At 58.0% G+C, this 10,025-nt stretch overlaps 1 protein-coding gene across 2 annotated transcripts; it reads left to right on the forward strand.

The window, feature by feature from the left end:
* Positions 1 to 5,143: 5,143 nt before the first annotated feature.
* BIRC7 (baculoviral IAP repeat containing 7) lies at positions 5,144 to 8,672 on the forward strand. Of its 2 annotated transcripts, XM_053574289.1 has the most exons (7): positions 5,144 to 5,474; positions 6,665 to 6,764; positions 7,072 to 7,153; positions 7,226 to 7,271; positions 7,772 to 7,843; positions 8,017 to 8,215; positions 8,483 to 8,672. In XM_053574289.1, the coding sequence occupies exons 1-6, from the start codon at positions 5,144 to 5,146 to the stop codon at positions 8,208 to 8,210; spliced, it is 825 nt and encodes a 274-aa protein (XP_053430264.1). In that variant the 3' UTR covers positions 8,211 to 8,215; positions 8,483 to 8,672. The 2 variants fall into 2 exon arrangements, with proteins under 2 accessions (XP_053430264.1, XP_053430263.1); XM_053574288.1 differs by lacking the exon at positions 7,226 to 7,271.
* Positions 8,673 to 10,025: the final 1,353 nt, after the last annotated feature.

A 10,025-nucleotide genomic window follows, 5' to 3' on the forward strand; every position in this document is an offset into this window, starting at 1 on the left:
TGCCCACTGCTGAGTACAGCTTGGCTTGTGGAGGTGGCTCTGGGTTACCGGAACAGCTAAGCTCCCAGGAAGCTGACGGACATGCCGAGGCCACTCAGCCAGCCAGGGTGGCTCGCTGACCTCCAGCCACTCCTGAACACTGACACCTGCCCTGCTGAGCCTTTGTCCCTCCCTAAGGTGTCCCCAAGGGCTGGCAGCCTGACCTGGACAGCACAGCTGCTGCTGGGGGTTGCTGGGATGCAAGTGCCTCATCTTCCTCCAGGAACTGCAGTGGGGGCTGTCCTAGCTCCAGGAGTAAGTATTTTCTAGACACTGAACAATGATAGGTGTCTACTCTGAGGCTGAGGCCTTGCTTCTAATGCAGTCCCCAGGGGGTTCCAAGGAGCACTGTGGCTCCCTGGAATCTCAAGCTCATCACGAGTACACTGGGGACGCCAGGCAGTCATCACACTGGGGACACCATGCCATCTCTTTTTGCGGCACCTGAGCTGTCACCTCTGTTATGCCCAGCAGAGGGAGCACTGAATTAGGAGTTAGAATCCTGGGCCTCAATGGTTTCCCAGCTTTGCCATGGACTTGCCTTGGTTTCCCCAGCTAGGAGGCAACACATGGAAGGGAGTGGAGGTCAGCCTGCCTTCTCCTGTCAGCTATCGCCTCCTTGTGCGCCTGACAGGTTTGTGAGCCCTTCAGACTCCACCTGTGTGGTGGTGGGGTGTGCAACTTCAAATCTGCCTCCTACGGCTTCCACTTCCTTCTCCAGAGTCCTCCCTATGGCCAAAAGCACCCCGATCTAGTCCTTCCTGAAGCGGAACCCAATAATTTCCTGGATTTGCAGGCTGGAAGCTCGGAGGCAGCAGGGCTGGCCATGGACTCTGGGCAGGACTGTGGGAACAGAAGACCATGCTCCTGTCCACCCTCCCCATACAAAGATGCCTTTGGTCATCCCTGCCCCAGATGGCCTTTCAGCTTCACAGGGCATGGAAGGGCTCAAGAATAGGCAGGCAGCAGCCAGGCTCAGCTGCACCAAACAGGCTTCAGGGAGAAGTCAATCTCCCCACCAAGGCCTGTGCCAGGCATTCCCAGAAAGTAAATCAGACTAACAAACCCAAATCCAGAATGGTGACTGTCCTAGGTCCCATAGCCAGGTTAATGTCCACCCCAGCCCAGCCCAGCCCAGTCCAGCTGGGAGGAGATGCTTAGGCCCACACACCCCTGCTGGCCTCTCACAACCCTGCCCATGGCATTGGCCAGAAGCCAATGCCCACCATGGCCTGAGCTGAGGCCACCTGGAGCAATGGACACATGCCCATTCACAGAACAAGTGGGGAGTCCCTACGCTCAGAGGCCCTAGGCAGGAGTGTCTAGGACAGTGATCCCCAGGAACATGTCCACTCCCTTTTCATGCTGACTATAGAGACGCACAAGAAGCCCTTACATCCACGTTAGTTTTAGGGCCTGCTCTGGAGTTAACCTCAGCAGGTTATGGGGAGACCAAGAATGTTGCCTGTTTCTATAAGGATGAGACAGGACAGCTGTTCTTCTCCTGGTGCTCTGCCCTCCTCCCTGTCCTCTCCTGTCCCCCCCAGACTCCACAAAGCACCAAAGACACTTCCTGCCCCCACACACAGGCTGGGTCATGCTGACAGCTGTAGACCATGACCTTTGGTTGGGCACCACCTTGGTCACCATCAAGAGCCCAGCCTTTAGCTGTCGTTCTGACCTCTGACCCTCCCATCTATAGAGAGCTCTTATCCTTCTCAAGGCCTGGGTCATACCTGGAGGGGTGCTCTGTGCTCCAAGCATGGGAGGAGGGGTCCAGTTCAACATCCAGCTGCCCACCTGACCCCCAGGGTTCAAGTGGAAAATCTGCAAATCCACCCTCTCCTGGTTTCCACCAAACTGAAATTCCAAGACTTCTAGGGCTTGAGGGCAAACCCAGAGTGGGTGGGGCAGGGGAGAGGGTGGGAGGAGGGAGAAAAGAGAGAAGGGGAAAAAAGTGGGAGGGGGGAGGAGGGAGAGAGGAGGGGAGGAGGGGGAAGGAGGAGATGAGGAAGGAAAGTGGGGAGGGCAAGGGGAGGAGGCCTGGGAGGCTCTGGCTTTAGCTCCTTCCCTTAGCGATAGTGGCTACTCTCAACTGCAGTGCATGTTTTGCTTTGGGGAGGCGGTGGTTCTAGAGAGCACTGAGCCCAGTCACCCCAGGTCTTTCTGTGCCTCAACAGGGCACCTCCTTATGTATGATGATATCCCTCCAACTCTGGCTGAATCTCCTGGGGGGATTGCCACCACCAGACCAAATCTGTGGGGTCCAGGGCTTCTGTGAGCCCCACTAGGCCCTGGGCCCATCTCACTGACCCGAGGGTCCTGGCCTCCCACCCCATCCAGCCTCTTTCTGCCTGTTTCATTGGGAAGATTCACAGGGACCCAGAGGCACCTCGAGGTGGGCCCTGGGCTGTTGACCAATGTTCCTTCAACCTGAAGAACAGACACACAACATAAATAAGATGGGCAGATGTCAAACCAAGCTGTCTAGAGTGTTTCTGGTCCAGACAGAAGCAGTACAGCAGCACAGCGGGGCACAGTGCCCACTGGGGACAGGCCTGCAGATTTCTCTTCCAATTTTTTATTTGGAAATAATTGTAGAGTCACAGGGTTGCAAACAACGTGGAGAGTCCTGTGCACTTCCAACCCTACAGGGCAACTGTCAATCCCGAAACACTGCTAGCATGATGGAGACTATTCAGACAGTGACTTTTATTTTCTTTATATTTTCAGTATTACTAAGGTTTCGGGAATAAGTATGTGACCGTTATTTTTAGCTCTGTATTTCTTTTTAGTTAAATAAGCAACATATGGGTAATCCCTGATTTGAGAATTTAGACAGGACCACAGATGGCAGAGTCCAGGCACCCAGCATCTCCCCCAGCCCCTCTTCTGTGGGGCTGCGCGCTCAGATGTGCCTGGAGAAATACCTGCACATGTGGGGGTGAGGGGGCTCTCCCAGCTTGGGCACAGGATTCCAAAGGGTGGTTCTACCCATTGTGGTAGGGGGGCTCAGCATATTATCCAGCCCCTATTAGCAGTTTCCTTCTTTCAGTTTTGTATGAGATAAACAGTTTGGGTTTGGTATTTCTGAAGGTGATGTAAATTGTCTCCTCTCCCAGACCAAGCACTAAGCACAGTTGAGTTGCCAGACCAGAAGGTTCAAAGCAAACTTGGGAACTGAGTGTGCCCCTTGAATGAGCAGGCTTGAGACAGTGCCCTGGGCCCTCATCCACCTTCCTGTCTACCCAGGAAAAACCACCAGGCTTGAGGCCCACATCCACCTAAAAGAGCCCAAGGTCACACTTAGAGTTTTGCCAAAGTGACTGAAGGTAACTGCTATGTTACCATAGGCCAACTGAAGGGCAGGTAGGGGCAAAGGCCCAGGCACCTGGAGGTCATCCTGGATCAACACTCTGGGAGTTCTGCCTTGTGTCTAGCCTGAGTCTTTCACCTGCCCCTGCCAGGACCTTTCCTACCTAGACCTTGCAACCTACCCCTCCCACAACCCTGAGCTGCCTGGGTACCCCTCCTCTGCCCCCTGCAGACTCTCTCTTGGGCTCTGTCATCTCAGACAGGCCTTGGTACACAATAAGGGCCTCAGGACCCAGGAGGGGAGCAGCTGAGACACTGATGCCACCTTGTTTCCAGCCACACACTTTACCTTGATTTCCTATAGGAAACAGATAGCTTTGGGCCTCTGGTAGGACAGAGGTCTTTCTGGGACCCAGTAACATGGGGGCTGAGCACCTGATGCAATTGGAGTGTCCAGGGGCCTCCCAGGAGGGAGGTGCAGCCCCCACCATCATTCCCTGCATGAGGAGCAGGTGTGCACAGGTCTATATGCACAATGGGTGGCCACTAGGTTTTCACAGCTGGTGGTAGGAAGTGAGTCAGGCCCTGGCTGCTCCAGGAAGGTCAGGACCCTCCTCTGCATCACTTGGCCCTGTGCATGACCACTGCCCAGCTATGCAGCTAGGAAGCCTGGCCTTCCTTTCCAGCAGCGTGCCACAGTGATAGCCCTGCTCAGCCTTCCAGGTGTCATTGGAACTCCTGCCACCTGGGAGCTGGAGCACATGAACTTGGGCTGGCTGGTGGAGCCCAAGTGGCCAGGACCAGGTGTGAGGCAAAGCCCCCTCAGGGTGGGGGACAGGTTGGAGCTGCCTTCAAGAGAGTGGCTTTGTCTTGGAGCAAGCACAGTCACCACCATGGGCTCCCTTGGGAAGGGATGGGGCTCCTCCTAGACCAAGACCCTGGACACCCTGGGCTATTTGGCCCGGGGCCATCCCTCGCAGGGCAGGGGAGTCCAGGGGCCAGGCCCAGGGGAAGTGGGCAGACTTTGGTCCTGTCCCAGGGGGCTGGGATGGGATGGTGGTCCAGTTGCCTAGAGCATCAGGACTGCCTCTCTATAAATGTCCTTGGTGTTTGGGCCACAGCAGACTTCAGGAATACTAAAACCAAAGCCAGCTCCACTTTGGGACATCAGAGCCTCCCTCTTGGCCACTCAGAGAGGCTGAATTAGAGGGAGGGAAGTGGGGAGCATAGAGAGTAAGAGAGGGGAGAGCAAGGGAGAAGACAGAAAGAAAGGGGAGGAGGCATACGCAGACTCATCTGTGCCCAGGACGCTCACCGCCTAAGGACAAGACCTCCCAGACCTACAGAGGCCCCTTCCAGTCCCAGGGTTCAGGAGAAGACCCAGTTCACCCACCTGGCCAGCACCGGGCACATGCAAAGGGTGTTATCCCCTGGGCCACTAGTCTGTCCTGACTGGGCATTATTGATCTGCTCTAGAGGCTGCTCCCATCCTGGCCCTAGAACTGACATTGCCCTCACTCCCCCAGATGCTGGGGGGGATGTCCAGGGAGGGGCCTCCTTGCTCTGTTCTGTCCCCTTGCTCCAAGAGACAGTGCCTACCCCATGGAGTGGAGCGGGACCTGAAGCCCCCACCACTGCCCTCACTACAGCCCACACCAGGGCCCCATGACCTGCTCTGGCTGCAGTGCACATGTGATCTGGCCCGGTGACGGGCCAACTGGACATATTCCAGAACTGGCCATCCAGGCCCATCTCTGCAGCAGACCCGGCCAAAGCTGGTGTTTCCTCCATGGGCTCCGAAGACAGGGCCAAGTGCTTGTGCTGTGGCCCAGACCTGAGCCGCTGGGCAGCTGACCATGGTCCCACACAGGAACACTGCAGACTCCACTCTCTGTGTGGCCACGTCCTGGCCCAGGGCAGATGGGGAGACCGGGACCACGTGGATGGGCAGATACTGGGCCTGCTGCACTCCCTGGCAGAGGAGGAGGGGGCTGGGGCCACCTTGCCCGCCTTCCCCAGAATGGGCTCTGAGGACATGCGGCTGGCCTCCTTCTACGACTGGCCCCTGACCGCAGGGGTGCCGCCCGAGCCTCTAGCTGCTGCTGGCTTCTTCCACACAGGTGAGTCCTGGGGCTTCTGCTGTGGACCTGGACACTATTCCAGGACCCTTCTAGGCCAGGGTGTTGCCTTCTCCATGAGCCCATCCCCCCACAGGGGTCGGAGGTCCTACAGCCTGTCTGTGGCATGTTCTGGGGCCTGCCCTTCCTGGAGTCTGCTGGCCACAGCCCGGGGGTGTCAGCTTCGAGGCCTGCCACTGTGGCCATGCTGGTATCCCTGCTGGCCAGGGTTCCCCAGCACCCTCTGTGAGAGAGACAGGTGGAGCCAACACTGCCTAGGTTCACAGGGCTGGCAGAGGTTGGGCACAGACATGGGTGACCACTCGGCCTATGGGCAGTTTCTCTAGGCTCTGAACAAACCTCAAGCACTGCTCTAGCTGTGACTCTGGCCTGCACCTCACCCCACAGCTGAGGGCCCATGTGATCAGGCCTGAGCCCGGCTCTGCCCCTACCAGGATAAGGGTTGGCAGCAGGACCCCCGGGAGCTTTGTAAGTGTTGGCACTGTGGCAGTCATTGTCACCAATGGGCTTGGGGGTCAGTCCAGGCCCTGTCTGGGAAAGAGGCCAGACCCACACAAGGCAGCTGGGCTCAGTAGCTGAAACAGTTAAGCCATCTCGTGGAGGGGCGGCCCCAGCTCACCTGCCTCCCTAGACTGGGCAGGGGGCCCAGAGGACAGGGTTCTGGGCCAGGACTTTCCAAGGCAGGCTCAGAGGAAGGTGTCAGCTATGTAGGCAACAGACCTATATGGATCTCTGCTCCCCACAATTTTGTGTGCAAGGAGGTGGGGTCTCCAGCCCACAGAAGGAGGCATGAATCCCTAAAGCCGACTGGCATTTGAAGGCAGCCCCCCTTCCTTATGCTGAGAATCTGTCCTGGGGAGGCGTGACCTGGGGAGGGCCCCTTGTGTCCTTGAAGCTCCAGGGCTGCAGGCATTCCAGGCCCTGGATGTCTGCCCCACCCACTGGCTCTGTGGACAATGGGAATGCCAGCTCAACCCTTTCCAGAACGTTCTCGGTCTGCCCAACATTGTTGTCCTTATTCCATCTTTGACACCAGTGAAGTGCACGTGAAACACCTCACCCAGCCCCTCAAGGGAGCCCCCCAGGAACTATCCTCCCAGCCCCCCAGCTCTCAGCCCTGGAGGGGCCACTCTAGGGGCCAGGGGTTGGTCAGTGTCTCTGCCATACTCCAGGCCAGCAGGACAAGGTCCGGTGCTTCTTCTGCTATGGAGGTCTGCAGAGCTGGAAGCGAGGGGACGACCCCTGGACTGAGCACGCAAAGTGGTTCCCCAGGTAACAACCATGGACCCCTCAGGTCTGCACCCAGAGGCCTCCTTGACCCACGGGCCCAGGGCACTGGGGGAGTCCACTGCCAGATGAAGCTCCTGGCCGGCAGCAGGCAGGCCGGTGGCAGGTAGGCTGGCTCCTTGCAGGAGCCCCTCTCTGGGAAGGCTGGGGGCTCTGGGATGCTTTCCTAATCCTCTGCACAGCTGGCTTCAAAGTGGGCAAGAGCGGAGGGCAGGACCCTCCGTGGGCTTGAGCCTGACTGGGGGGCTCTGACAGTCCCAGTCCACTCTCCATGGGAACCCACTTTCCACAGGTGTCCGTTCTTGCTCCAGTCAAAGGGAAGAGACTTTGTATACAGTGTCCAGGAGTCTCGCTCCCGGCCGCTGGGGGCCTGGGTAAGTTCTGCCTCTGAGGTCTCTGGGGGGGGGGGTGGTAGTAGGGGTCTGCTCACTCAAGACTCCTTCCAGGACCAATGGGAAGAGCCAGGAGCCACAACCCTTGCCACCCCGCCAGGTGAGGGCTGATGCCAGCCAGCGCTGTTTCTAAGCACCTGCAGCCTGCGCTGTAGCTGGAGCTGACATCAGGAAGGGCAGAGGCTGCCTAACCAGCGGGTGTGAAACTGCTGCAGGGATTTGCTTCATAGCCTGAGGATGGGCGTGGGGCACCAGGGCCAGAGGGGCTTCTGCCCCAACACCCCATCTGCATCTTGCTCCTCCCCTGGTCTCACTGCCCCCAACAGTGCCCAGCACACAGCGCCCATGGCCACTGCCCAAGTGGTGGGACAGGTAGAGTACCCTGGCCAAGGGGCAGCTCCTTGGTGACTCCTCCAGGAAGCCTCTGGATTCTGTGTGCTGTGGAAGGTGTGGGGAGGACCATGGCTAGCAGCAAGGGTACTGATGTCATTCCTCCCTCTGTGTGGGGACCAGACCTCACCAGCTGCTGGGCCTGTCTCTGGGCTGGGCCTTGCTTTCCCCTGGAGGACAGAACTAGAGTCCATTCCTAACTGTCTGCAGCTCCAGTCCACAGGGACCCTGAGCCGCTCATGCCCAGAAGAGAGGCCCAGACTGAAGGTGCCCCAGAACCAGGTGCAGAGCTGAGGCCTCCTTGGGGCAGGGGCTGTGGGAGGGCACCACAGCCCACCTCTCTTCCTTGGCCTTATGGAGGGTGAGGGCTGGGCCTGCAAATTTCCTGGGCCTGTCCCCCTTAGAGAAACCAGCTGAACCCAGGCCAAGTGTGTGGTGGGCTCTCGGTCCCCTAGGAGCTGAGGCCATGGCACAGGAGCTACGGCAGCTGCAGGAGGAGAGGATGTGCAAGGTGTGTCTGGACAGGGCTGTGGCTGTGGTCTTTGTGCCCTGCGGCCACCTGGCCTGTGTGGAGTGCGCCCCCAGCCTACAGCTGTGTCCCATCTGCCGGACCCCTGTCCACAGCCGTGTGCGCACCTTCCTGTCCTAGGACAGGTAAGTGCCCCATGCTCTTCTGCTGTGCAGAGCAAATGGCACCTGCCCTGCTGGCTCCTCTGCCTTCAGTCCCCTCAGTGGTCCTGCGGGGACCACACCCCAGTAGAGCCAGGAACAGGGTGGCAGCCGGGCTGGGACAGGGGGATGGCCTCAGACATGTGCAGGGAAACACACGAAGGGCTGGTTAGGCTGGCCCAGGATAGGGACATGGTGCCAAGACCTGGGACATACAGAGCTTTGGGCAGCACTTACCCTTCCTCCCTCCAGCCACAGCACCCAGCCCCTCTCAGCTGGTCCAGACCACGCAGGGCTCCACGGAAGACAGCCCTGACCCACCTGTTCCCGGAATGCAGCCCAGGACAGAGAAGGAAGCCCCTGCTGGGCATGGGGGTGGATTTAGTGTTCCCATGTGTGGATGTTTCAGAATATAAAGTGGGGGCTTCTCCCCTGCACAGTGCTCAGCAGCCTGTCGGCGCCTCCCTGTCCCCCAAAGGTCACAGTCTATCCTCTCTTTCCAACTCCTTTCCTGTTCTTTTTCTTTTTTTTTTTTTTTTTTGAGACAGAGTCTCACTCTGTCACCCTCAGTAGAGTACTGTGGCATCACAGCTCACAGCAACCTCCAACTCTTGGGCTTAAACGATTCCCTTGCCTCAGCCTCCTGAGTAGCTGGGACTATAGGTGCCCACTACAACACCTGGATCTTTTTTTGTTGCAGTTGTCATTGCTGTTTTAGCTGGCCAGAGCAGGGTTGGAATGCGCCACCCTCAGTATATGGGGCCAGCACCCTACCCACTGAGCCACAGGCATTGCCTACTGTTCTTATTTTTTCTGTGTCTTAAGAACTTTTGGAATGGAACAGCCTGGCCCCCTCCTCCTTTCATTTATTAGCTCCTGATCTCTGGGGGGTTTGGGGGACCATTTGCCCAAGCCCTCCTTCCATGTCTGGAAGGGCCTGGCTACCCACCAAGCCCACAGCTTGAAGGGACCCAGCCCCACCCTGGGGCTGTATCAGCCACAGCTCCTGGGGCAGATGGGGGCTTTACTGGTGAGGTCTTGGGGGTGACACTTTTCCCGCCTCCCTCCAGCAGCAGCAGTGCAGGGCCAGGCCCACTGTTGGTGCTACCAGGGGAGATGGACATGGGATATCCAGAGCCTTTTCTTCTGTGTCTTACTTTTCTTTTATTTAAGAAAAAGGAAATGACAAACTTTCTCCTAGTCTAGGCCAGGCCCTGCCCTCTGCTCTGCTAGTGTCAAGCATGTGAATCTGTGGGGCCAAGGGAGGACTGGGAAGGTGGGCTGTGTCACAGTGGTCTATGGTTGCTGAGGCTGGAGGTAGCAGGGGTGGATCTGGCTGCTCCCTCATTTACACCAGCCTGTGGGGCAAGGCCAGGTCAGAGACCACCAGGAAGAGCAGTGACGTAGGGAGGGCTATGGATGGCCCCTTAGGGGACTGGAAATGCAAGTCAGGCACAGTCCAAGACAGGGAGGGCTTTGGGCTTCTGGCAGAAAGGGGTTAGCCCAACCCTAACTCTAATCCTCCAGAGCCCCAACCAGGGCTCCCCCGTTCAGCACAGGGCAGGTTTTGCCCCTGTTTGCTGGCTCTGGCCACAAAGTGCAGGGAGACCATGGGGAGCTGGGCTTGAGCCTGGGCCTTGGTGGGGGGGGGGGGCTATGTGAGCTCCCCCAAGTTCTTTATTTCCTTCTTCTCCATCACGGGAGCTGGACTCCTGCTAACTTGGATGGTCCATGCCTTAATGGGCCTTCATACTTAGGACAGTGTTCTTAGATATCTCTAGGGCAACCCAGGGAC

This window comes from Nycticebus coucang, chromosome 21 (genome assembly GCF_027406575.1).
Source record: "Nycticebus coucang isolate mNycCou1 chromosome 21, mNycCou1.pri, whole genome shotgun sequence".
Lineage (NCBI taxonomy): Eukaryota > Metazoa > Chordata > Mammalia > Primates > Lorisidae > Nycticebus > Nycticebus coucang.

Bases quoted from the DNA above. Each gene is read 5' to 3' on its own strand.
- BIRC7 (XM_053574288.1), top strand. From the start codon at position 5,144: ATGGGCTCCGAAGACAGGGCCAAGTGCTTGTGCTGTGGCCCAGACCTG. The intron at 6,765-7,071 runs GTAACAACCATG...CACTTTCCACAG, and splicing joins CACGCAAAGTGGTTCCCCAG to GTGTCCGTTCTTGCTCCAGT. The intron at 8,216-8,482 runs GTAAGTGCCCCA...TCCTCCCTCCAG, and splicing joins ACCTTCCTGTCCTAGGACAG to CCACAGCACCCAGCCCCTCT.